The 27,717-nt window shown below is 44.6% G+C and overlaps 1 protein-coding gene across 2 annotated transcripts; it reads left to right on the top strand.

Moving 5' to 3' along the window:
- Positions 1-27,717, top strand: plekhh3 (pleckstrin homology, MyTH4 and FERM domain containing H3). 2 transcript variants are annotated; one of them, XM_029438407.1, is made up of 13 exons: positions 1-585; positions 5,456-5,511; positions 12,574-12,668; positions 16,246-16,428; positions 17,896-18,053; positions 20,288-20,411; positions 20,711-21,008; positions 22,837-23,044; positions 23,253-23,380; positions 23,950-24,070; positions 24,502-24,990; positions 25,135-25,326; positions 26,963-27,717. In XM_029438407.1, the coding sequence occupies exons 1-13, from the start codon at positions 451-453 to the stop codon at positions 27,131-27,133; spliced, it is 2,358 nt and encodes a 785-aa protein (XP_029294267.1). In that variant the 5' UTR covers positions 1-450; the 3' UTR covers positions 27,134-27,717. The 2 variants fall into 2 exon arrangements, with proteins under 2 accessions (XP_029294267.1, XP_029294268.1); XM_029438408.1 differs by lacking the exon at positions 1-585 and adding an exon at positions 760-1,258.

Genomic DNA, 27,717 nt, shown 5'->3' with positions numbered 1-27,717 from the left:
GTCCTTTACAGAGGCGCTTGTTTACCTTACTCACCAAATGTGTTTATAACACGCTGACAACAGTGTCGCTCTTGTCAGGTGCATTCAGCTTGCTGTGCTTTTAACCTACACTGCCAGTTTTGGAAACAAAAAAATATTTTAGTTGTACTTTAGTTGTGTGAAGTTATTCAAACAGGGACGAGTGAAGAAGGAAGGATTTTCCTTGAACCCGTTTTCTATTGGTTTTGCTTGGGGTTTGACTGCTGTCATGTACAGTTTCTAGACATTTTCTTTGACAGACAGGAGAGAGTAAGCTTATGCTACCCTTCATCCTCCTCGCTGGATATCTATGGAGAGGCTGTCCTGTATGCTCCCACGCAGCTCTTGGAGTTACTTGCGGCCGAGACAGCACCGTGAATGTTGAATTCACCGACCTGGATAGCAGAAGACGGCACACATAACCTCATTTGAATGCCTTTGCAAGGAGTTTGCTGCTTTCTGTTCTGCAGGCAGGGCTTCAGTTTGCTCGGACGGGACTATGGGGAGAAAGAGGAGGAAGAGTCTTTTGAATTGCGCAACAAGGAGGACTTGACTCCCAATGGACGGGTAAAAACTCTCCACCTGCACAGTACAATTCCTGTGCATGAATACTTTACATACACAGTTCATAGCATAATGTAATTGAATATATACATTTAAAATGTCAAGTGGTGTCTGTAAAAGCTGTCCTGTACGTCTTCTTGCACGTTGAAAATGTCATAAAGCAGGCTTAACTTCAGGAGAATAATTTCCGTTGTGTGCACACAGATCAGTGTTCTTGATATGAAAATGATTGCTTTTGAAAGGTACATATGGATTGGAACTTCAAGGTATTCAGAAATGTAACCTATGTATATTGCCCATATTTTGAAGTTGCAAGACACATCGCTGTTAACTTTGTTGTCTGGGAATGATCAACTTGTTCAATGAAAGCCTCTATTATTGATGCAGGATAGAGAAAGTGCTGCTGCTACTTGCCAGCTTGACTTTTAGGTTTTGCACGGTCTTGGAGGTTTGGGCAACATTGAGCAATCACACACACACACACACACACTCAAACGCACACACACTGATGCAAGCTGTAAAACCCGGAAGTGATTCTGTGTGTTTGGCCTGCGTCCGCTCAATTGCAAATAAGACTGCGGCCTTGTCTTCTCTGTAATGTTAGTCATCTGATCAGGCGCAGAGAGTTCAGCATTGTCCACCCACTTGTGAGGGGGCATTGTTGCCTTGATTTGAGGTAGGCTCTATCTGTATGACCCAACGTACAGCTCGTTATGCACTTTATTGAAACGGTGTGCTTTTCTTCAAATCAGACTCACTCTTTATAAGGAGAATGTTCTCATATTTGTTTAGCCTTTGCCAGCTTCATTTGCATTATGTTGCATAATAACATAGTCTTAGGTATTCTGTGCTGCTGAGACATGGTTTACACTAACATCATGGCTTTGTAGATGAAAGTAATACCACCTGGAGCCACTACTTGCAAAGCCTGCTTATCTATTAACTGGCCTGTTAACCACCAACCAGTGCGACACCACAAAGATTTGCATGAAATCGTTGGGAATAGATATGTTTTACGTGGTTATTGCCTCAACAGAAATAGCAGATAACCAGATAAGAGCAGCATCTGTTGCTCAGCGGTATCCAGAGAGGCGTTTGTGTTGAGCTCTCTTCTTCTTGGCAAACATCCCTGGCTTGGTCATAATGTACCATCTGCCTGGTCATTGGTGGTCAAAGGAACCCAACTGTACTCCATGTTCACAACCAATACAAGATAATAGTTACATGTCCCAATAGAGACACCTGATGGACACCCTTTTTCCTGTAACTTTCTCAGAGCCCTCACTAAAATGCAACCTGTGCTCCAACTGCAGAATTGTGCTCCTCTGGGTGGCTTGAGTTGAATTGTTGATGTGTCGTTTGAGAAGAGCGGGACTCTATGAGATGATGATCTTGATTGAGGGATTGCGTTCTCTTTAGTCTCTCAGGAAGATAAGTCGTGTAAGATACTGGTGCATTTGAACTGTGTCCTAAAACAAAGCTGCTTCTATCATTTTGGCTTTAAGCTTATGAATGGCAGTGCAAAACGGACTCATGTGAAGATCATAATGCTTCTCTGTCTTTAAAGCTGCTCTATCCCTTACAGTAGTGTACAGCACTCATTAGTATTGTGGCTCTATTTCTTGCTCGTAAATATTCATTGAGTGCGATATATTATATATACATTTCTGTGTTAAACTATCATGATTAGGCTTGTTCAGTTTATCTGATTACTTCTTAATTTGCAGGAACTACTTTAACTGTTCTTTTCGACTAAAAAAGTATATTTGTGTCATAAGTCCACCAAGGTGTTCTGAAGTTATTGATTATTGATTCCCTGATGTGATGCTTACAGGTAATCAATCCCCTTCCACAAATCCTGTTTCCTCTGGATCTGTGTCACTGGTTCATTCAGGGTATTGTAACTCTGTGCCAATAGTTCACGCTAAGCCAATAATTAAAACCACAGCTGAACCACTCTAAGCCAATATCATTAGCTGACCCACTCTTGAACAACACAATTTGTTGCGCACCCCACAGCCCCTCCCCTCAGAATATACAGATCTAACTGATACTATTTGGCTTTCCATGGTGTCAACGGAGGGGGGGGGGCAAAGGTTTGAAGATGGTCTAAAATTAATCCCAGGGAATAGCCCCTTAGGGCTATGTTCAATCATTTATCCATTTCGTGCAGAGCTTGAGAAGCCACATTTTCAGAAAGCAGGTTAGACCTCCCTGGGTGTATGTGTGTATCTCTCTTTTGGGCTTCATAACACTGAAATACTCCATTTAGTAGGCCTCTGTCCAGCTCCTGCCAGGGATGACCACAGTAAACCACAGGTCTGGTGGAGTCTCCCTCGCTCAAGGCTTTCAAAACCGTCACCACGATCTCCTGCGTTGTTTTCCAACACACTGCCAGAGGATGCCATAATGTGCAGCATCCACAGCACCAACGCCATAGACAGCCCACTGTTCTTTGCTAGGACTCTTCCTCACTGAGGTTGGAATCATGAGTCAGTGCTGACGTTTGTGCAGGCTTTACCCTTAAGAGCACAGGACTATGTCAGAACCCTTTCCCTGCATGTTTACAGTCCTCATTCAAAAAAAGTTCTCTCCAACAGCTGCCCAAACAGTTACACTGAGCTGAATGCCCCCAGTGTTGGGACAGCAAGGCACTAATTTTAGGACAGGACATCCGTCATTCTCTCTTCTTTCCGTGTTTCCACTGAAACTTTATTCAGGTTTTATGCAACGTGAAGTCACTTTTACTAATAACCACCACTGAGTGTTAAGCCCTTCACAGTTGTAAGTGTGGGCCGGAGTACCGCAGTGCATCCTGTTACTTGGAACAAATGACAACAGTCCGGCCTCGCTGAAAGCGGGTCCCATTAACCGTCACTACTGCCCTCTGTCTTCAGAGGTGTCACGGTACACTGGTTTATATTTGGTTTCCGTTGCGTCTCTGCCTCACCACCTCCAGGCCACACATCTGGTCTTCAGGCCGACACTGGCTGAGCCCAAGCATTTCCTCCTGGTTACTCAGCCTCCCAGGAGAGCTGAAGGGAGAGAGGGAGAGAGTAGACGGGAGGGGGGAAAGCGAGAGCGGAAGTCAGCCACGGAACGAACACATCACGGCATCTTTCCCTTTTTCCCTCCGTGCTCTGCTCTAGTCTGGAGTGATTCATCCCATGCCCGTCCAAAGGGAGAGCTTTTGCCAGGGCTCTGCATCGCACGCTATCCTTGTTCCTCATCCCACAGCCCATTAACTCTATTGGAAAGCTATTTTTCTGTAAATTGTCACGTTTTGTGGAAAATTACTCAAAATACTCTAACTTGATCTACCTGACTCATTACTTTATTGATCCTCTGATGAGTTTACATCGTGGAATTACAGCTTTGCAGTCATTGATGTGATTACTATTGATTTGTCGTATTCAGTCATGGCTGTCTGTCTGAATTGTCTTCTCTGGAGCTGTTGGCTTGGTTAAATCATTTATGGTTAACGGACAGGGGTATAGGGAGTTACCTTACGCACTCTGTTCCATTCACAAGTCGCTTTCTGACACTGTTTAGTTATTCTTGTCTGTCTGGATTGACATTTACAGTACCTCACCCTGAGTTAAACATTAATCATATCTTATTATCCAAACCCTTATCTTTCCCTCATTTGATAGGGTCCATCAGCCGTATAAGTGTAACTCAGACTTAATGCTAGCCTATGCATTTGCAGTTCATGTTTTCTTTGTTGTTTTTTTTATCAATCCCTAAAGAAGCAGTAGACCTTTTTTTGCAGGGCAAGGGCTATACTTAGGCTGGTTTGCCCAGTTGTAAAGTGTGGTGTGTGAACTGTTAGGGGCCCAAAGCTGACCTGGATAGAGTTTCAGGTGGGCCAACACCACAGAGTTGGGCCGGGGCAGCCACAGGAGCTGGCTCAAGGCTGTGGCTCACAGAGACAACAAGTTCAGCCACGGGGACACACAGTGCTGGCCTGCACTCCAGGGAATCAGTTCAAATTGCACCCAGGCCAGCTCTGATGTCTGATGGGGTTTTCCAAGGTCAGGATGGGAATCCAGGGGCCTGAGCTCTTTCCCATCCTCTGCCTAACAGTGTAGTCCTAGAATGAAAAGTTCATTGTTCCATCCATGAAATCTGATTTTACGTGTCTGCCAGTGGCAGCACCATTGGTTGTCAGTAGAAGCACTAACCCCAGTTTCCATACAAAACTGATGTCCAAGAAAGAAAGAATGCAATTTGATATGAGCAGCTGGCTTACAGTCGAGATAACTTCTCTAACAATTAGCTAGTAACTGTAAGATATGTTGCTGTGTTGATCATATAATCTACATTAGTACGCCATCATTTTACTACGCAAAGTGCTGGGTTTTTTACAACCCCCCTCCAGAGGCTCTTTATCTTTCCCACTTGTTTTCATCAAGCTATTTAGCCAATTTGTGACACTATAAACATGTGGATAGAAAAGATGAAGGCAACAGTTCCTGTAATGAGTGCAATCTTAAAGACTAGGGTTATTTTTAGGTTAACAACCTTCTCAGAGAAATGAATGATCAGAATAAAAGCCTTTTGGGGTTTGCTGGTTGGGGTGCAGGCAGCGATTACACAAATGATTCCTCTGTTCCCCACTGCTACATTAAATGAGCCTGCTTAAACGTGCCATATTTCTCCCCACCAGCTCACGCCTTGCAATTTGAAAGCCAAGCATTACAGTAACAGAGCAGCTATGTGCTGAGACTGCCAGGAGCGACTGCATGCTCTACTGTAACATGGCCACTGAAGGAAATCTATTGAAGGATCACTTCAACCTGTTGACTGGTTCTAAGGACAGATTACTGTTTGTTGTTATCTATTTACCCTATTCTCTCTCTTCTGTTGACAGAGTCCAGCTGAAGTGACTGTTTCTCAACCAACTCGCACAGCCAATGGAACAAATGGGTAAGAATCAGGTTTTTTGAATCTGAATTTTAGGAAGTAGCAGTTCCTTATTTTACTCGTATACTTCCTCTGAGTGCTGGGGAGTTCTGTATCCCCCGGCAGGCACTTAATTTTCACTTGATCTGCACTTGTGTATGTTTTCTCATGACACATGGGCCCAACCTCAAGTCAATGCACATGCTCACAGTATGCGTACACACATGCAAGCGGTACAGACTCACATGTATATTGACAGATGATCTTTTATGGTCTCAGAGGACATATTTGGAAATGTAATCTGAGAGCATTGAATGTGGCATTGTGGTACTTTGATTGCTTATGGATAATGTCTGTTTTCAATGTAACTGTTTGAGGTTTGCCTTTCAAAGGCCGGCTGTTGGTTTGGACCAAAAATAATGTCAATCTTCAACCTACATGATTGTGACCAATCCCAGGTTAACTCTATCCAGCCTCCAAATCAAATCACTTTGTTACTTATGAGGTTGTATACTCAAACTGACCTATACAAGGAACCTCTATGCATTTCACGAATAATGAAATTCAAATGGTCATGTGGTTGACAAGTGAATGCTAGTGCCAATGAAAAGGAATGATTCATGGAGGGCTGGATCCAGACTATTAGTGCAAGGCTGTGATCTCAGACAGTGATGTAGCCGGGCTCTGCTCCACTCTGTCTCTGGCATCATTCCCTTATCATCCCCCCCACCACTCTTCCTTCATCCACAGTCTCTACTGTACATCTGCCGACTCACAGGCAATGAGTCAGAATGCTTGACTTGTCGGACTATCTTAAACCACAATTGAATAGACTGGGGTCTGCAACAATTCTCAACAAGAGAGAGTTGCATCAGGAAGTGGGTAGGGGAGCTGAAGCTGTGACATTTAGTTCATACAGGACGTGCTGTCTCTTGAGGCTTGAAGGGAAAGAATGAAGGGAAGAAGTAACGAGGGAGGCAGGCTAACTGGACTGGGTGACTCAGTCCTACCTCAGCAGCACTCCCAGAAGAGGTGTGGCTCGGATGTGTGTGCGCGTGTGTCACTTCTACATTATAGTGGAGGTGGCCCGAGGCCACATGGCATAATTAACTACAGGTTTTGGAGGGAGTGTGTTTAAAGCCTGACTGTAATCATCACACTGAGTACGGAGATTAGAGAGTGTAGTGCTTGGGCATTACCTGGCCAATGACTGGACACGCCCGAAAGTGCAGCTGTATGAAGGGAACGCCAAGCCAGGCGCTGATAAGTCAGGGCATTGTGATGTAGTAAATGGTGCCATATTCTTTTATCTTCAGTCTCATGTAACAGGCAGGGCAGCTCTGGTTTACTTTGTTCTTTTATTGAATTGAACAGTCCAGAATGAGACATTAATCTAATGTATTAGTGAATAACAGCCTAAATGTGATAGTGATGAATTGGAGGAATTTATTTTTATCCTATTAGACTTAGGTTAATATTGTAATGCTCGGATAATGTGTCATGCTGCCGGCCTTATGTGGTTAGGGAGGGAGATAGGCCGGTCTCAGTTAAAACAGAGTGGTGGGCACAGATACTGATCTGAGTGTGGGCCATTTCAGGGTTCTCCCATAGTTCCTGGTTATTATGGAGTATTTTCTATGTATGTATTGTGTATACACTATGTGTATGAATTCATAGTCACCCTCAACTTTGAAAATACCATAATTTGTGTGTGTGTGTTATGCATTTTGAGCCTTCTAACATGATTTATATTAAGCAAACATAGCTGCAGGGCACATACACAACTCTATTCATTCTAGGTATTTCTTTCTCATAAAGTAAGAATTACACACACGCAACGTAATCAAAACATCTTGTATCGCTCAAATGTGACACAGAACAAGCAAGAGTACATTTTCAGTAACAAGGTGGAACATTTTGGATGATTTTGTACATATTGTTTATTAATAATAACATTTATTAAGGGATTTATTTTACAAGTACAAGTACAATAATGCAGAAACTCCAACCAGATGAAAAAAACCCACAATTCAAAGTTATATCAAACATACCACAACACAGTGGGTTATTATGTTTTAAATAAAGACTGAAAAGCTCTTTACATTGACTGATGTGTAACTGCAGAGACTCATCTGGAGAGGCTGGGAACAAAGTTTTTCAAACGGTAATATTATTTTGGCCTATATGTCAGGAGTCCTGTAATAGATTTGTTGTGTGGTCGCACTGACTTCTCACAGTCGCTGGCAGCATAATGAGGGTGTGGGTGATGGACAAATGTCTGCAGGCAGACAGCGTGGGGTCTCCCCTGTCTGTCTCTCAGTCAGCACAAAGTGCCAAGCAGCTTGCTCCCTCCTACTGTGCCCGCGCTCAAATCTGTCTTACATCATCACTATTTTTTCATCCCCACTTTCCTGACTCTCAAATTCCTCCTCATGGCTGGGGCAGAGAACCGAGTACAAACAGTACCAGAAGGAAAGTGGACACTCGAGGACTTCTCGATCTCCCCTTCTCACCGTCTGCTTTCACATTAGCTCCCCTTCTGCGCTGACGACCTTTCGTCATTCTTTGATGTTTGCAAACTAAGAAGTCACTTACTTTCAGTCATTACATTTCTTGCTGATCAACACTCTCCTTCAGTCACAAACTAGACTTCCTGTCACACACATGTGGCCCCCCCCCCCACCCCCTTTCTCAAAACATGTCTTTTTTCCTCTCCCCTCTGCCTAGTCCAGAGTTTCTTGGCAGTGGTCTTGAGTAAACAGTGTATTTTTAGCTGCGAGGTCATATAGGCCCAGTCTTAATCACCACATTCCCATTTTCCCACCAGCCCAGCTTCAGCCAGAGGCCCATGCAGCCAGGCCAAGCACTGTGGGGGAGGAGATGCAGACTTAAGAGAGAGGAATGGATTTCTACAAAGAGAAACTGATTATTTATTGCTACAGTATGACCCACTGTATTTTAATGAAGGTCATCTCAGATAGTGTTATTTATCCTCGGGGATTGTTCTGATAAACTGTGTAACTTGCTGTCATTTGTGCACAGTTATATGAGCCTGGACATCAACAGAGGCAGCTGCTTTGAGGTCATTTCTTTGAATGCCTCTTTGGACCCATCCTGACATTTCATCCATCACATAAATCATCAAGTATTTCTGTGACCCGTCCGCACAAGGGTCATTTATGCAATTGTGCGGGTTCTTGTGGTCACAAGGACCCGCTTTGTATGCTGGAACATGTCTCCGCTGTTTCCACTGCGGTCACCCAAGCCCAAGAGCAAGGACACTACTTTTCTAACTTTAATTAGCGTCTCGGCGTTTTGATTAGACCCTGGACTGAAATCAATTACTCATCGCTCCAGCAGCCTCCACCAGACCGACACTCACAAACTAATCAACTCATTGTGCTGTTTGTACTTGGTGGATTTAAGTGTGTCACCGTCATTGTCACCATGAAAGGGCTGCAGACAATATGCTGATGATGACCTTATTTCAGTATGCACTGTTGGAACTGTCCATAAGCTGTTGATTTGAGTCTTGTTTCCATAATAACCCTCGATTTGCGAAACTCTGGCGAGATGGTTGAGGTTAGGGGTTATCCTCAAATGGTTAGGGTTAATAAAGGTAGCGAGTCTTGCAAGATTTTTCCCAAATCAAGGGTTGTTATAGACACAACCTCAATCTGTATCCTAAATAATGCTGCATTCACGCAGTTTTGGTAGAATGGGAAGAACAGGAAAACCTCCTGATTAGTCGTTTAACAGCTTTTACTATTCAACTATTTTAATAAACAGATCATTGTGTTGGTTGCTGGTTCCACCTTCTTAAACGTGAAGATCTGGTGATTGATTTGATTGATTGACTGAACCAAATCAGTTGTATTCGTGTTAATGTTGCATTTAATTTTTATGAAACTGCCAGCTATGAAGGCTCTTCTCAGAACTGTGTGGGCGTGTACAGACCGTACTTGATTGACAGCTCCCTGATTCTCTTGTTCATTTTGTGGCACATGTTAGGGCGGGACAGCGTACACCTTTACCTTGTAAAGCTCCTTCAAGTACGTGGAAGTGTGTGACATTATGACACTATGCTTTAGATGTATTATAGAATCAGATTTATGGGGTTGTAGGAATTGAGGGAATTGTTTTGTCTTCTTTTCATGAGTTCTGTTTGCTTCCTGGGCCGAGCTGACCTATGCAACGTGATTAGCAGATGTTTTTCTTTCCACTTTCATAAACAAATGATTGTGAAGGTGTTTTGTCTTTTTCCTATGCTGCACCTTTTTCCTAGAAGCAAAAGTACTTCTCTGTGTTTCTAATAGAAAACAAACAGCTGTACTGTGTTGATCTCCAAACTCCTCTGCAGCAGCTGATTTTTAGTCCACCAGGGGAGGGCAAGAGAGACAGAGAGAGGTGCTGTCTGTCTGTGGATGTGCACTCGCTCTATTCTCCGTGCTGTCTAATCCCCATGTCAAATTGTTTCCTGCACTCCACAGGAAGTTGCCCACTAAAGGCCTCACCGTCACGGCCTTTGCTGGGGTTTCTGGGAATGTGGGGGTGGTAGCATTGGGGCCTGTGGGGGTTTTAGGGCTGCTGGGCAGCTGTGGAGATCCAAAGTACAATTATCAAACTGACTCGGCAGCGTCTAATTTGAAGGTCAGGCTAGTTTGTGCTGCTAAAGGTCAACACCTAGGTTATAATCCTTCCTCCTTCTCTACGTGGACTAAAAGAAGCACTAAAATGGACTTATAAAGTATTTCAGGAAGGAAAAAGAGATTTCTGTCTCTTTTTTTGCGGCATGGCAACACGCCCACGTTTCTTTGAAATCTGCTCACACGAGAAGTTTAATTTTGAACTCCAAGAATATTCCTCCAGGATGTACGTACGACCATGTGGACCACGACACGTATTCAATAAACTGTAAATTCCAAAGTCATGTGTTTCATTTCTATAAGACATAAATTACACCCGTTGTTTTACAAGTTTTGAAATTCAGAACTAGCCTAGTTGTGATATTAGTGTATACTACATAGAGATTTGGAAACTTAGCGTAAGACATTTGGATGCATGCCCATCACAGACGATAGCAATAATCCAAGGAACATAAACGCCACAGCAGGCTATATTCTTCAGTCGTGCCGTAGTTTTTCCATAGATCTAATTCCTCTCATTTGGCATACATAGACTATCACTGCCTGTCTGCGTGCATGTCTCTGTTATGTAGCAGAGGTTATTAACAACCTCAAATAAGATACGTCGTCACATTTCTGTGTTTATTTTAATGCCTATAAGTGGGGTCTGTGGATGCACGGACTGTCAGACAGTCCCCGAAGGCTGCTGCTGTAGCAGGCGAGCCGGCTTAGTTATACAGCCTGACTAAGTATAATGTGACAGGATCCTCCTGACTCTCCCCTTCTCACTTCTGCTCTCTGGTGATGTCCTGCACCAGTTCACATTCACATGCAGAAAAACTGTCCCGCAATATAGAGTTTCACTGTGTCTGAACATTAGCTTAAATTAGAGACTGATGCCAGTCGGTTAGAACCTACAACAGAAAATACATTTATAAATTGTATACATTTAAGCATAATAGGTAGGGAAGGGTTTCCACCAGAGGCCCCATGATATGGTATTATTAAGATACGATCTTATTGCGATTTTAAACATATTGTTATAAGAGATATTGCGAGATATTGCGATATATTGCCCTTTAATTACATTTAGTCAACATGTGTTTTTATGAAATAAGATATAGTTTTCAGTCTGTTCATCACACTTCAATCATTCAGTTCAAACTGAGCTGTTTGTATTACAGGCTGCACAGCCCAACTAAACTTAATGCATCCGTTTAATGTTAACAATTATAATATATATTTGCAATATTAATAGTTAATGTAATTAAAGATTCTTGCAGTCCTTGTATCGATACGATATTGCCATGCAAAATATCATGATACTGCGCTGTATTGATTTTTTTAACGCCTAACAATAGGCACTATTTGAGAGTCATGTCGCAGAGGTCAACATGATAAGGTATAGACAGGATCAGGTCAGCGCACACCAAATGAAAGGAAATGGCTCCTGCAGTCATTTAAGCCGAGTCAAAGCAGATGAGGCTATATTTAGACTCATTGATCTTTGCAGACTTCCGTGAGGAGCAACCTTCATGATTTATCAGATCAATGAGGACGTAAATCAGCTGCCAAAGTAGCAGGTAACAGGAAGCCACATATCCCTGGGAGGGAGGGCTCGATGCAATCCTGAGAGCAATGACCCCAGCAGGAGGAGGACAGGAAGCAAGGAGGGGTTTGTCACTTGTGCCTCTCATGCTAGTTAGACCCAGGAAATAGAGAAGAATATTTAGATAAATAAATGAGGAGAAACAAACAATCTAATAGACTGTAAATGCCCTTTGGCCAAGCATTGCCTGACCAGATGTTAAAGCATCATTGTCTGTAGAGGTAGCTGTAAATGTGTTGGAGAGGTTTCAGCAGATTTATTGATGTTTTTTATATCTCTTTTTAATTTAACAAACTCTCCCAACTAAAAACAACAACAGATGCTGCAGTACATAAAAATTCAATTGAAAGAGAGAAAGAAAGAAAAACAAGATTTACAGATGTTTTTGATGTTTCTGGTTTTAACTAGCAGAGGCTGTGACCTCTTGACCCTTCTGCCTTCCTCTGGCTGGGAGTCAGGCCGGCGTCGCTCTGTCACGTTTATTTTCAGTCGCTCGTTCGGCGCGGCGGCCAAAGTGATAAAAGAGAGGCGAGCTGTCCACAGTGGTGTGGTATGTATCAGTGTGTGTGTGTGTTTGTGTGCTTGCGTGCTGCTAGGGAGGGAAACTGGGAGAACGCTGGAGGACAGATATTCGTGGCACTTCTTCCAGTCCCCCCTGTCTGACCCCCACCTATGAGTATCAGAGGGGCTTGTAGTTGGCCCAGTTTCACTTTAGGGGTGGGGGGGGGGGGTTCCCAGCCAACTGTGTGTCTCTGGGCCAATTAGCTATCCAATGGGAGGGAGTAGTCAGGGGAAGACTTGAGTTGAGAGGGAAGCAGGGTTATTTACATTCTCTTCTGCTCTTCTACTCAGGCACACTGTCTCAGAGGTGTCTGACGAGATGAAGAGTCTGATCATCGAGAAGAATAAGATGGGCCTGGAGGAAGAGCCTGAACTGCTGGTCAAAGGTGAGTCACATGAAAGCAGCCTTACTCTGGTCTTCCTTTCACTCTGCATTTACCTGCTGAGTTCAGTTGTGGCGAGCAGTGTCACACAGCTTTTATTATATTTTATTATTATTAATGCAAATTGAATATCCTTTGAGTTTGGACTATTTGTGAGACAAAACTTACAGTTTGAAAATATCACCTTTTGGAAATTGTGATATGCATTTTTTCACTATTTCTGACATTTCACAGACTAAACATTTTCGTTAACCTTCAGTTAATAAATGAGGTCCTTGCAGGGCTAGTTCTTGTTAAGTATAGTGTATATTTCATTACCCTAATTATCTTCTAATAAGTAATGTCACAGCCACATGTGGCACAGCTGCTCTCTTGCCCGCTCGGTGTCTTCATGCAAGGATAGCTACTGGCATCAGGAGCGCCGTCTTGGGTGTCTGATGCTTTTGAGGAATGATCTCATAGGATATTTCTGTGTGATTTCTTTTTCTTCTATTTCTTTCTTCTTGGCCTGTCACTGTAAGGGAGAAAATGCCAGCACTTGGATAAGTTACATCCTGTTTGGAATGGCGACAGTCAGATTGCCTAATTCTGAAAGCAGTTACTATGCGCCCTTGGCTAGTGCCCCTCCCTCACTGCTGTCCCCTTTCCTTTCAAAACAGAGGACAGCTACTTTCCTTGGGCCGTTGATTGCACTGTCACTTTGGATTTTTAGTTTTTTGCAGCCACCGCAACACCTCAGGGTGTCAGATGATCCCTCTCATTGATCTGTGTGTGTTGCACAAGGATTCTGTATGCATGTAACAGTTCCTAAATTAAGGCCTTGTTCATTATGTTTCATTTTATTCAGCCGGACATCCTGAGGCTACATGGGGTTAATATTGGCCCGTGTAAATAGGCCACACACATTGATTGATGATGGGAGGATGAATGTAAAGGCCATTGAGTGGTGACAGAAAGAGATGTTGAGATGGTGGCTTATTGACATACCCTTGTTGATTTATAGTTATAATAAGATGCTCCTCACATGATGTAGAGCTTCTCATGCTCCGTTTGATCCAAGTTTAGTTATGAGTGTTTTGTACATAAATGTACAGGTATGGTAAAGAAATAATGCTTACATTTTACTGATGTTCCTTATTTAGTTTAGTTTGTTTGTGAAATACCAGCATGCATATGCATTTATACATGAAACACATTTTAGAATTGCACTTTGAAGAGAGGTGTTTTTATTTGCAATGCTTATATTTAATTAAAATGTCATTTAAAAATTCATAGAACAAACATTTGGTACTCCGAGAGGGACAGGAGGTTTGCAGTAAAGAGATGGAAATGCACAGAGAGAGATTGTTTGCACAATCTGTGTTTGAGGGGGGGGGGGGGGGGCAGGGCATTGGGGGTCAGGGGTCACAAATGAAACAAATTAAGGGCGAGCCGTGGCCCCCAGGGGAGACATTAGCAGGCCATAGAGATGGGATCCAGATGGGAGACCATGGGGTGGGGGGGGGACTATGCTCCTCTTTCTGTCTCTCTCCTGTTTCTCTTTCCTTATCGCACTGTTTAAAGTTCCCAAAAAGAGCTGCATCTGTGGGACGTCCCATGTCTGTAAGAGAGGCGTCAAGGTAGCAGGCATGCCCTTCTCTGCGTGTCTCCCACTCAGTCAGCTTGTCTGCCTCCCCTGTCGCACACCCAGTCTGTCAGCAAGCTCAGCCCGACTTACCTCATGGTTTTTATTTATCTGTTTCACATTGGGTTTTGATGCTGTGTCACTCTGATGTGGTGTTAAGTACCTCCAGGGTTTGTTGCTTCAGGCTATATTGGGGGGGTTTATGGTGGGTTTATGGTAACCTTCCACTTATATCATATAGAAGCATTCTTAAACAGGAAACATAGCCTGAGAGGCTGAGCCTTTGCCCCCCTCCTCTCTCTTTATTTTTATTTTTGAGTAGCAGTAAGGCATGGCACTGCCTGGGAAAACCACTTTGAAGCAAGGACGAAAACCAGGGAGAGAAGAGAAATGTGGGAGATGAAAGTAAATAGGAAGTAAGTGAGAGCAGAGGGAAGAACGACGCAGGCAAGCACTGTCTGACAGGTGGCACGCAGCTTGCTCACCACAGAGGAAGCTGTGATGCTGGTGTGGCGTCATTGCCCTTTTCACAGGGTAGGAAGCTGAAGGTACATCGCCTAATTGTTCCTTTAAAACCACTTTAAAATATGCACGCACAAGCCATATGAACACACAAGCACAGCCATCCCCCAAGAGTGGCCCACTGCCAGCGTATGCAGTGCTCTGCCCCCGCAGATAGTCCCACCCTGCCTAGTATCGGTCCAGGTGGCCTGCTACACCCCTCTGCCAGCTTCTCCAACAGCCCTCTGGATAAACTATGACCCCCTACCAGGACTCTTCAATCCTCCTCCGTCTGTTTCTCTGTGGGCGGCATTTGGACAGAGCTCTGCCAAACTAGTTTATTTATTTACCCTGAGATTAAATATTTATTGGGAACAATTTGCACACGTCGCTGAGGGGGGAGAAAAAGTTCACTGCCCTGGAACAGTGTGTCTGGGCTGCTGCAGTCTTTCCAAACCCTCAGGACTTTGGGAACACAAACGTCTTGCATAGTAGAGCCAGGTCTGGCAAGACCAAGGTGCATGCATCTGAGCTGGCTGAAGGCATGTCTGCCTTACTCTCTCTGCAACACTGTTTCAGTACATCTCTCTCTCCCTCTCCCTCTCTGTCTCTATCTCTTTCTCTCTTTCTTACTCTTTCTCTCTCTCTTTCTGTCAACCTCTAAAGTGGTAATTATGTTGGCTGCATGCAGGCTTTAATGACTATGCCATTAGCTGGCTGTATTTTTATCCCCTAGTATTTACCCCAACAAGGCAGTGTCATACTGACTGCTACAAACTTTATGGACAATTACATGCCTTGGGGATTATTCTTAGTGAAGACATGGTGCGACTGTACTGGTTTAGTAGCTCCATGACCAGCCCACCTACTGCCCAGACCTTTCAAGGGACGTGCTTGTACTGGTGTATAGTTAATGTGCATCGATGGCTTTGTCTGACGGAAAACAAATGCCATAAATTATTACAACTTTGGCTTCATTTTGTTAATTGAATGAAGTATATATCTCAAAATAATGTATTGGTTTTTTTGTCATCAATACCAAAACTGGCGTCTCGGCACGAGTATCAAAAAAATCTATGCTGCCATGTAATTATTTATTGATTTATTGTTTTCTCTATAAAAGATCAGAAAACGGTGATGTCCATCACATAGCCCAAGGTGACATCTTGAAATTACTTGTTTTATCCAACAATAGTCCAAAAACCCAAAGAAGGGTTACTATAAAATAGGACAAATAAAAAGCAGCATGCTCTGACATTTGAGAATTTGGAACCATCAAATTTTTTGTTTTAAAAATGACTTTTTTATTAATTTATTATCAAAAAAGATTAATTTTCTGTTATTCGACTAATCAATTGATCAAATAATTGTCGCTGTTCTGCTGGCATGTAATAGTCACTGCTTTATTTCATTTTGAAACTTGTAATATGACACATGTTTGTATCTTATTTATAGGGTGGCTGTTGCGGGAGGTGCCAGGAAACTGGATCAAGCAGCGTCGGCACTGGTTCGTGCTGAGCCAGGACTCCCTCGACTACTACAGCGGACCAGAGAAAGGAGCTCGCAGACTGGGCACGCTGGTCATCACCAGCCTCTGCTCTGTCATCTGGCCAGACAAACAGACATACAAGGAAACGGGTGAGGGGCACACACACACGCCTGATTCACAGCTGACTCACGCTGATGTATATTTGCCCGTAAGTCCAGTTAGACCTGTGTTAATTCCCTACGCAGTGCAGTGATCAAAGACATTTTTGGTAAAGATTTCAGGGTTTTTTTTATATGTAAGGGACGACTTGTGGTCCACTTTCCCTTCCCATGAGGGCTGTAATTCTGAATAAATTTGGGAAGCCCCAGCTGTGTTTGGTCCAAAATGTGGCTCAAGGCTGGTCTACAAACCACACATCTGAGTAATCAATGGGGACGTCTCCCTTACCCTTTTATGGAATGAAAAAAAACAAAAGAAATAGAGAATAAAGAGGAAAGTACATAGTATGGGAAGAGACACAGGAATGACTTGTCCTTTTTCAAGTCTCTGTGTTACTCAAACATGTCGCCCTCTGTCTACGTTTGTCTGCCTGTCCATCAATGGAGGGGATTATGTCCTGCTGACTTCACCAAACTAATTAAAATATCCAAACTATTTTATAAACCTAAACCCAAACATAGTTCTCACTAACTCAATGTGCCAGGGGACTTTTCTGGACAGAAGTTCTCTTTCAATAGTGGCTTTGTCACAAGCTCTATTTGGTGTTTCACTACTGAATAACTTTATGTTTCTCCTAAGCCTCTGAGCAAGCATGACTTATTTACTTCCTCTGTGTATTTTCTGGTTGTCACCATGAAATATTAGTTCCCTTTTAAAGGTTCAATCGTTGGAATCATTGACACTTTACAGCAGAGCTAATGTAAGGGCACCAAACTGATTCAAAGTAGGCAACGGCAACACCCACCTAGACAAAGACGGATGTAGTGCCAAGTCACGTAGCAGGAAAAACTGATAACAGCCGCAGGGCTGTAGATCAGGCCAGACTGACTGGGGTATGTCTAATACTTCCTCTGCACAAGGAGGAAGCACACTTTTATTTCAGGTTGTCCTAGAGGAAGCTCACTGAGGGGTTTAACACCCGAGTCCTAACTCATCTTTACTATAACTGATGTTGTTTGGTTTTGGCGTGGTCTGAAGTTTCTCTCAGGCTGACCTTTGATCCTCAGTGAAACCAAGAGAGGAAGTCAGGGAGAGGGAGTCACGCCAGCTATGCAGGGTGTCCCATGCAGAGAACATCGCTTCTCTTCCCCATTTACTTAAAGTGCCAATTTAGGCTGGGTGATATGGCCAAAATGTTCTATCCCTCTCATTTCATATATCAATAACAATATATTGCTATATGTTAAGTCAGTAAATAAATAGTTTATATGAAACCACATGGTAAAGCCTATTTATGTAAACTCTTCTGTACAGTACAAATAAAAAGTATTCTGTGCAAAATTAACATTTCAGTTTCAAGGGAAGTTATAGAAAGACTATATTCAGTATTATCATATTGAATTTTTGCCCAGCCCTAGTGCCAGTAATATAAACATTTTGGTGTGTGTTTCCTTTAGGCCACTGGAGCATCACAGTATACGGGCGGAAGCACTGCTTCAGGCTGTACACCAAGCACTTCAACGAGGCTGTGCACTGGGCATGTGCCATCCAGAAAATCATTGATACCAAAGCACCAGTGGAAACACCAACACAGCTCCTGATTCGAGACATCGAGGTGGGCCACACAACACACACACACGCACACACACACAGTTGCTCCCCCTCTGCTCTGCTACCATGGAAACCACACGGCCTCATTGGGCCGGGAGTCCAAAGTTTCCTCTGCTTGACTTTTACATTTTGAATGATCTCTTTTTACTCCACCTCGTCCGGGACAGGACATACTAAACAAACCTGAAGCAGAGAGCTCATTTCCAGATGGAGGTATTTCCAGTTATTGAGTAAGCTGAAAATTGGGATATGTGGAAGGATAGTGTATTTATAATGGACAGCCATATTTTTAGACCAGGGGTCGCTAAAAAACACAGCATGCTGGAATCTCATTGAGCAGACGGATGACTCGGCTTGCATCAGTCTGCCTCTGGGGTGAAGAGAGGGGCAGTTTTGGCAAAGGAGGTGGAGGAGGGCTCGGCGTGAAGCCCGCAGGGCCAGATAAGCAGTCCTTTGCTTGGCCTCCTGTCTACGTAATCTCCCAACGAGAGTCTCTAATCTCATAGTGAGTGGTTAATCTGCTTGCCTCCGTCTGCCCCTGTCTGCTTCGCCGGGAGGGGCCAAGCTTATATTTTGGAGGAGCAGAGGGGGACTGCTTTTAAAGTGCTTCTCATTCATTGTTGGGTTGCCCCCCCCCCCCCCCCCCCCCTGAAGTCTCTTCCTCAGTCTTTCTCTCTCATACACTCTCTGTCTGTTGCTTTCTCTTTCCCTCATACTTTTAATACGGGCACAGTTTTTCAAATAGGTGAGGTATTTTCCCCTTTCGAGTGTGGGATTAGGACCGCGGCTGCAAAAATCAAAGAGAGAATGGACAGAAGGGGCTTTGTTTGAGCAGGAGTGCTCGCTTATCTTTAAAGCATAGATTCATGTTCCAGCCACAGACACGACAGAGCAGGGATTGCAGTGTTGGCCTTGGACCTACAGCCAGAGGCCATGTGTGAAAGAAAGAAAGAATGGAGAGAAGATCTGAGGAACAGATTAGATGGGCGACATGCTCTTAAATCTGCCACACATTACATGTAAAGGAAAATAAAACTGTGGAGTTATTGCCTAGACTGTAAATATCCATCACAGTTACCACACACACACTTCCTGTCACAACTCTGACCTACTCAAATGTAGGTGTGCCAACACACAGTTTTCCTGTGCACTGAGGGATTATTAGCAACAGTTCAGGTTTACTTGGTTTTGGTTTGACCTCTGAATAAAGTGGTTTAGATAATCCAGCTAAACTCCTGATGTTTTAACAACCTGTTACAATCATCGGACCGCTTGTGTGTCTTAGCATAAAGACTGGAAACAGCTAGCATGGCTCTGTCAGCCTAGCATCCCCTCTCAAGCGTACAAATTAATATGTAATATTTAGTTTGTTCAATTCATATGAAGCGTAAAAAAGACAAATGACATTTAGTTTTTTAATTATTGAGCTTTAGAGGAGCTTGTAGGCTTTGTATGGAGCCATGCTAGCTGTTTCCCCATTTCCAAACTTTGTGCTAGCATTACGCTAAGTAAGGCTTCATATCTACCATGCAAACTAGAGGGTGGTATTAATCCTCTCATCTAGCTTTTGGCACGAAAGACAATGAGTGAATTTCCCAAAATGTCCAACTGTGTCAGAGGAATAGCAAAGGGTCCCTCATCTGTGCTGTATGTGAATCACAGAGCAGCATCTTATTCCCACATTTCAATAAGACAAGCCTGTCACTAGTGTGCACCAAGCACTTCAGAAGAATGTGTCAACTTTGCCCCACTAAGGAGGGGGGGAAGTGGGCTCGTCTTGTACCCAGAGAGAAAGGGTGGCTGGTTTGAGGGGGTTGCAGAGGCAGTAGAGAGCCAGAGCAGTGGCAACGTTACTAATGAGCAACAGGTGCTAGAGGGCAGTATCATGGAAGCCATCTGTACTGCTGGAAGGCATCTATCCACATAGGCAGCGAAAGACACAAACACACGCACACTAAACTCATTGACACCAGCCGATAAAATATAACCTTTCAGTCATGCTAGTGCGGTTTGCTGGGTCATCACTTGACCTTCCTGCTGCTTTGAAAGTTGCCAGAGCTCAATTGTGACCCTTGTCAAATCGACCCCGGTCACCCCTGACAGACAAACACACATACTCAATCACCCACTCACTGACTTTCTTCCAGCTTGGTTGCAGGCTTATTGAAGGCATATGAAAATGTTCTTTAAGTGTCTGTTGATGTTATCGTCACGATTTCTTTCACTTGTGTGCTTCAGGAGAATAAGTTCAACCCCGAGGTAGTGGAGCACATCTACCAGCACAATCTCATCCTGAAGTACACCCAGGGCCCCCTGTACGCTCCTCTGCTGCCCTTCCCCTACGGCAGCCAAGAGCACACATGTAAGTAGTTTAGAAGTTCATGTCATACATTATCATAGCAACAAAGTCTGAAGTTGCGAGTAGGTTCAGATCTCAGTGCGTCTGAGTCGAGGGTTTTATTGCTGCTTGTCTTGTCTTGGCCGTTTCAATAAAACAAGTGCAAACAGACAATATATGAAATAAACATTTTTATTATAGTGTCTGCTGCAACAAAATGTTAGCATCATAGGGATATGCTGAGTAAGTAAAAAATTGAGAAAACTAAAGAAACTCAAAGCATAACACAATGTTGCACTTTCTTCTCTCCCTCCACGCTCCAGACCACAGCGGGAAAGGCTACGGCTCAGTGCGTGAGGAGGCAGTGAAGCTCTTCAACTGCCTGCAGCAGCTAGAGTCGGCACGGGAGCCGGTTCCCATCATCCAGGGCGTGCTGCAGACCTGCCTTGACCTGCGACCTCTCCGAGATGAGGTCTACTGCCAGCTAGTGAAGCAGACCAGCTACACGCCTGCACCCTACACTGCCGCGCACCTCCGCTACTGGCAGCTTCTCACCTGCATGAGCTGCACCTTCCTGCCTGGGCCCACCGTGCTCAAGTACCTGCGATTCCACCTTAAGAGGTGAGAAAAACAAAAAGGATACTTGAATGTAAAAATATATATATATATTTGATTTATTCCTGTCAAACCCTGCTGACTGAGTAAAGCTGTACTCTCATCATCTCCTAGTAATTACGAATGGAAAATGTTCTTGTTTTTGTTGGCTCTTGATTTGTCCCAATGGGAAACATGACTTATTGAAGACAGGTGGAAAACACTACAGCAAATCCTTCTGTTGACAGTTTTCAGTAATAGAAACCACACATAATAATGCAGTGTGTATTTAATACATGAGTGTGATCCGAGTCAAATGTGAGACAAGTTGTAGCAACAAGATGCTGTCCCTAAGAATCATCAGACCAGGAGTAACGTGTTGGTTATGAGGGAGAACAGGTTGAATGCTGGGAGATGAAAGTGAACCAGTAGTGTGCTGCAGCAGGGAAAACATGGGGTCTAGACAGCGAACAAAAAGCAGGCGCCAGCGTGGCAAACCACCAGTTTAGATATAGTAGTGTGATATGCCTTCACATTGTTAGCATATTTCCCCAGACAGATCCAGTATTTAAGGGCTGGATTTGCAGGTCTGAATTAGCCCCTCTGTCAAGCATGCTAATCTAAATTATTAGCAGTGCTAATCTCCTGCTTCAGATTTTCTGACTAACGCCATACCATCAAACCACTACAGTTTTCTATCTATATGTCTGTGCTGAGAATCACCCTCCAGCTAATGGAACAGTTGCATGCAATGGCAGTTCATAATAACGCTTCCTGTGTGTTTTGATACGTATTGCCATCGCTCTCACGCACTCTCTCACACTGTGGATCTGTGCTGAGGCTGCAGCTGGGCAGAGCTCAAACTCGAGCTGGGAAGTTGGCCCAGAAAGCCTCCTCCGCTCCCCCAGTGCCCTGAGAAACCCCCCTGGGAATATCTGCTGTCAGAGAGAACAGGCAAGAAGAAAGAAAGCAGTGGAGGAGGAGGGGACACGAAAGGAGGAAAGAGCAGAGAGTGGGTGAAGACAGGAGAGTATAGGAAGGATCACACACACTCAGTGGAACATTCCTAATTATGTTTCAGCAGGACAAATCCCACCCTGTGGCCATATAGTTATGAGAGAGTGAGACTTTGGAGGGAATAAGAAGGCTTCTCTCTGTCTGGCAGAATGTTTGAGGCCCTCCTGCTTCCCTCTTTCTGTCCTATGTGTTGTGTATTTTGGGACGACCATCGTAGTATAATTGTTTCCTTCCTATTTTTCCTTTTGTTCACACAGGTCTGAGCTCATAACTCCATCAGGCTATATTTCACACCTTTCACACTCAAAGTGTGTGAGACTTCAAGCTTCAGTTGAAGTGTGTTGTCCGCTGGCTTTGTGTCCCCTCTTTTAAAACGACAGCACACACACACACTCACCTTCCACTCCTGGACAGTCCGCTGGGAGGAAGTGGCAGGTCACTCTGGTTCACAGGAGCGGAAACACCTTTTCCTGTTTCGTGCGCTACCCAAAGTCAAACATGTTTTCTTTGCCGTTTTCCTTTTCTTTGAAGGATTGAGGGAAGTTGAGCCTTTTTAAGTTCCTAAGAGCTAAACTGAGAACATTTGTCATTCCTCGCCTCATTGACTTTCGAGCATTGCCAGCCCAAAGAAAATAAAGAACTAGGTTGAATCAAAAAGGATGACGCAAAGTCCATAATCAGAGCATTACACGTTACGGACTTTGAATCCCTGTTAAAATCACGAGCATTAACAAGTTGCCCATATTTTAATTTTGCTGGCAAATATCTAGAAATTCTAAAAGCACTCGCACACACATGGTACGTATCCACCCGTCTCACTCTCACTCTTTCTTTGCAGGATCCAGAGCCAGAGTCCTGAGTCTGAGATGGATAACTATGCGTCATTCATCAGCGAGGCTCTGGAGAAGACCAAGTGTCGGGAGTGTGTGCCATCCTGGGAGGAGATCCAGATGCTGATGAGCCGACAGGAGATGCTGTGCACTGTGCACTATCCTGGCCCGCTATCCTGCCAGCTCTACATCAGCTCACACACTACCGCCAATGAGGTTTAGCCACTTTTCTCTGTACTCTACTTTGTAGCACAGCTTTTCTCAATCTTTTAACTTCTCACACAACTTTCTGGCCTAATCTTGAGCAGTGACTAAACCATGATAACCACAGAAAATGTCTGCCTTCTCTGTTTTCGCTCTTGAGATTTAACCATTTGTCTGTCCAATCCGTCTTCTCAACCCTCGTCCCCTTGCCTCTCACCAGGTGGTTCGAAGGATGCAGGAGAAGCTCGGCCTGCAAGACAGCAAAAACACGTTTGCACTGTATGAGCAGAACGCACTGTGGGAGCAGCCAGTCGCAGCCGGCGCTCTGATCGCAGACATCCTGACCAGGTTTGAAAATAAATCTCAGTCTTCACCCTGTAAAACAGAACAGACAGACACAGAGAGGAAGTCAGACACAATAAAAGCCAAGCAGACAGACACCTTGTCTAAGTCTGGCAGGAATCTGAGCTATGTGTCACTTGTTAGATGAATGCAAACAGAGCTGTGGATTGTATATTTATCTTTGCTAGTCCAACTCCCATGCTGAACGTTATCCAGTATCCTTGATAACTGATGACCTTGTCTAGGTTTGTTGGTCAAACATGACACCCTGCTGGGAAACTGGACTTGTGTCATTATTTCTGTCAGCAAAGCCAGCCAGTCACTGGATAAGCAAGGTGAAGCTGATGTCATCTGGTTGTACAAGGCGAAGTCTCGAATGAAACGATAAAGCATGCAGCTGGGACATCTGTGTCCTCGCATTGCTGAGTGACATGAGTAAACATGAAACTCGGCAAACTGCCAAGTTACTTAACAACAGTATTGCACATTGAGCAATATATATTGTCACATATTAATATCTAGGCCTTAAATTATTGCTATACCATTTGTACCCTTTCTGTCCGTCTTCTGTGCAGCCTCTCAACCAAAGAGTCAGAGTCTGAAGCCCAATGGAAACTGTGTTTCAAGCTCTACTGCCTGTTGGATGCTGACAGCATATCAGTGGACAGCATTGAGTATCTCTTCCTCTTTGAGCAGGTAATGGAGAAGAACACAACTCCACAAAGGGCAGAGTCCTCCTTTGGGAGCGTCTTTGTTAGGAGTGTCCATTTCAGTGCTGATAATGAGATATAATTTATTGTCCCGCAGCAATTCATTCTTCGTTTTTCATTGGATTGTTGTGTTTTTACTTAACAATCATTAATGTCTTATGGGCTGTGATTGCGATAGTGCATAAAAAGCATGACTAAGAGCGCTAGCTATGGTGCAGACGGGGCAAAAGGCAGCCTGTACTGACTTCATTAGAAACTTGTTTTCTGAGAACTCCCATAAAAGAGTTATAGGACAAAATAAAACAGGGTGGGGTAGAAAGGATTGATGGCAGGACTGAGGCTATTACTGACAAATTGGGCTTTCTTTTCCTGTTTTCTTCTCCCTGGTTGTCCTCGCTTTGGCCTTTTGCGCTGCAGTGCCATGAGATGGTGGTGCGTGGCCAGCTGCCAGCCTGTGAAGAGGACCTGCAGGCCTTAGCTTCCCTGAGGCTTCAGTGTCTGATGGGGGACTTCAGCACACATGCCCCCTGCCCACCTCTGGACGAGCTTTTCCCAGGTCACGTACTAGAAGCTCAAGTTCTCATGTCACTTTCTGCACCCCAAGCCCTGCCTCCTTGTCAGGTGGCGGATCAGGGCTGCCCCACGACACAGCGCTTCCACACAGGCCTTCTGGCAGGGACGCTGTGGAGCCACACGGCGACAGCAGCGCATAAGCAGAAGGTGGAGCAGGATATGCGTCTGCGGAGCCGGCTGAAGGAGGAAGCAGCAGCTGTCATGGGATCCATCTTGGAGCGTTGGAAAGTCCTGGCCGGCTACAGCCGCAGGGACAGTATGGCTGCCTACCTCACAATTGCACGCCAGTGGTCGGGCTTTGGATGCACTCTTTATGAAGTGGACTTTTATATTGTGAGTATTGTGAGGTCACCCTTTAGTTTTATTGTTGGACTGAAAGGTCTCTCAGTGCTGAAGAGTCACTTCTTGCCCTCTTGAGGTCAATGAAAGGATAACTGTGAGCTGTTCTGACATCTGCTTACCTCTTCCTCCTTCCAGAGTTCGACGGGGAGTTTTTCCCAGAAGTTGTGGCTGGGTGTTGCTGCTACATCCGTGTCTCTGTATCGGCAGGGAGAGGCAGAGGCCCTGGAGTCCTTCCCTTATGGCCAGATCTGTTCTTACGGTGTATCTGATAGCAACACCTTCAAGATCACAGCTGGGGATCGAGATCTGCTGTTTGAAACAACCAAGGTATAGTGGCTCACTCCGAGGCGGCAACATACCGGTCAAGTAAAGCCTAATGCAGAGGTGCCTTAAACTTGCATTATCTCTAATATCCAACCGGGGGCGACTCCACTGGCTGCAAGAAGATGTCAGATTGTATGGAAGTCGATGAGATAATGATTAGACTTCTCACTTGAGATATTACCTCATTGAATATTTTCCTAATGAGTTAATTGTCTCATTTGCTAGTTTCAAGTCTTCTTCAATACAGCATGATGTATTAAAGAGATGAGTGGAATAGATGACAGAGCAGGTTATGCTTTAGGGTTGGGCTACCTTGTGATTGACAGATCACAACCACAGTGTTGTCTGGTCAGGGTGCTCTCCATTTTCTTTCGTCTTTTTAACCATTTAACTGTGTTTTCAGTTCATGAAAGTTAATTAGAAAACTTTGCCAGTTATACCAACCAAGATGGCGACAACCAAAAAACAAGATGGCAACGTCCAAAATGCCAAACGTAAGACTTTAAAACCGTAGTTCAGGATTTTGTGTACAGTGCAGGGCCAATCAGCCTTATCACCAAGCGGTGTTTTGCAGAGTAAGTGAAAGAAGCACGCTGTCTGCTCATGATACCCCCCCCCCCCTTCAGCTCTCTGACCCACTTTAAAAACACTCATTAATTTGGTCTAAATGGAGAGCACACAACCTGCCCCTGGTCTCCACCGATGCTAACCACCAAAAGTCTCACTTCCTGGTATTAAATGGTAACTGGGGGGCGAGTTTTATTGCAGCGGTTAGATTAAAAATATTAGCCAACATTTCTCAGAAACATGGCTGTTCTTCCAAACACACTTTTTTTTTCGGTAGAGAACACATCTTGCCTTTCACAGGGCAGAGTTTCTTGCATCTTCCCACACGGAACAAAAAATCCCTCTGTGATCTCTCATGGGCACAAAAGTGGCTTTTATTTATTTATTGGACGCACGGGCGAATTGGAGCAGAGCCTAGTAATGGTCATACTTTTATGAACATAAGGCCTCATATTGCTCCGACATGAATGTGCAGGGTTTCGAGCTCCTGGGCAGGAAAAGAGAGAGAGAGAGAGAAAGACGGATTTGCAGGGGGTGATTATGGTTTGGCCTGAAGTTAAGGGTGAGGGCGAGATTAGCTGTTCGTTCAAGGGTTACAGTTAAAGTTGAAAAGTAGGTGTATGTTGAAACCCGGAGACTGTTTTAGTCAGTGTTGTCACACACCATGTTAAGGCCAGCATTAGCAGGACTAAAGTAAGGGTAATGGTCATGGTGGCTTATGGTGGTTTGGTGGTCATGTCCACCAAGGTCAGAGTAAGGGAGAGATGGAGGAACTCCTCCGCAGTGCCCTTACTTTCTTCTATAGCTGCTGATTAAAATATGTCAGTGATGAAATGTCCACACACATGTAAGGCCTCTTTCTCTCTGCTCTGTATGTCCTCTGAAATCTGCCAAACGACAACATCCTCGGCTTCTAGAAGATTCATTTATTTCTGATTTTCCTTCAGCTGAATGACATCATCCGTCTCCACCCTCCTGTGACAGTGCCAGACAGACACTGAGACTGCCACCAATCTGACCTCTCTCTCCCTCTCTCTCCCTCTCTCTCCCTCTCTCTGTCTGTCTGTCACAGCTGACTGAGATCATGCAGCTGATGAATGCGTATTTCAGTGCCATCCGTCGCCAGCGAGGGAAAGGGGAAGATGCGGACATCACCATAACAGAAAGCACAGAGGTGGGATTCCGTCACCTGGTCTCGACGCACACACCCACCCTCCTGGAGCTGCCCTCGCACCCAGTTTGAGAGGAACCCATACCCGGACACCCGCAATCCCCCCCACCGTCCTCATCCACGTGGCCCCGATGAGGCCCAGCCCCAGTCCTCAGGACACCACGCCTCCTCCACTGGGAACGGCACGGCAGCCAAAACAAAGAGAGGGCTGTTTTCGCTCCCCATCCGTGAAAATAAACCCTTGCTGAGCTTTCCAGCTGAAGGAGCTGGCCGATGAAGGAGGGAGGGAGGGGACGGGAAGGCAAGGGGGTTCTGTTTGCAAGTGAGGCCAGAAACCCACAGAAACCAATGCGGTTGCTGATGAGCTGTCACGCACCCTCCACCCCATCCTGTCACGCAACCACCTCTGTTACCCTAGATGGCAACACCCCCCCCCCCCCCCCCCTCGACAATGTGAGCCTTGCTACATCAGGGAGAGATAGCAACACAAGAGTTAGGACAATAAGCTGTGGCACTCCCCTTATGAAGGTATGGCTTAGAGTGAAAACACTACTCTCTCTCTCTCTCTCTCTGTCTCTCTGTCTCTCTCTCTCTCTCTCTCTCTGTCTCTCTCTCTGTCTCTCTCTCTCTCTCTGTCTCTCTCTCTCTCTCTCTCT

This window comes from Cottoperca gobio, chromosome 8, assembly GCF_900634415.1.
Source record: "Cottoperca gobio chromosome 8, fCotGob3.1, whole genome shotgun sequence".
In the NCBI taxonomy this organism is placed as follows: Eukaryota; Metazoa; Chordata; class Actinopteri; order Perciformes; family Bovichtidae; genus Cottoperca; species Cottoperca gobio.
This window is presented reverse-complemented; position numbering and strand designations above follow the sequence as displayed.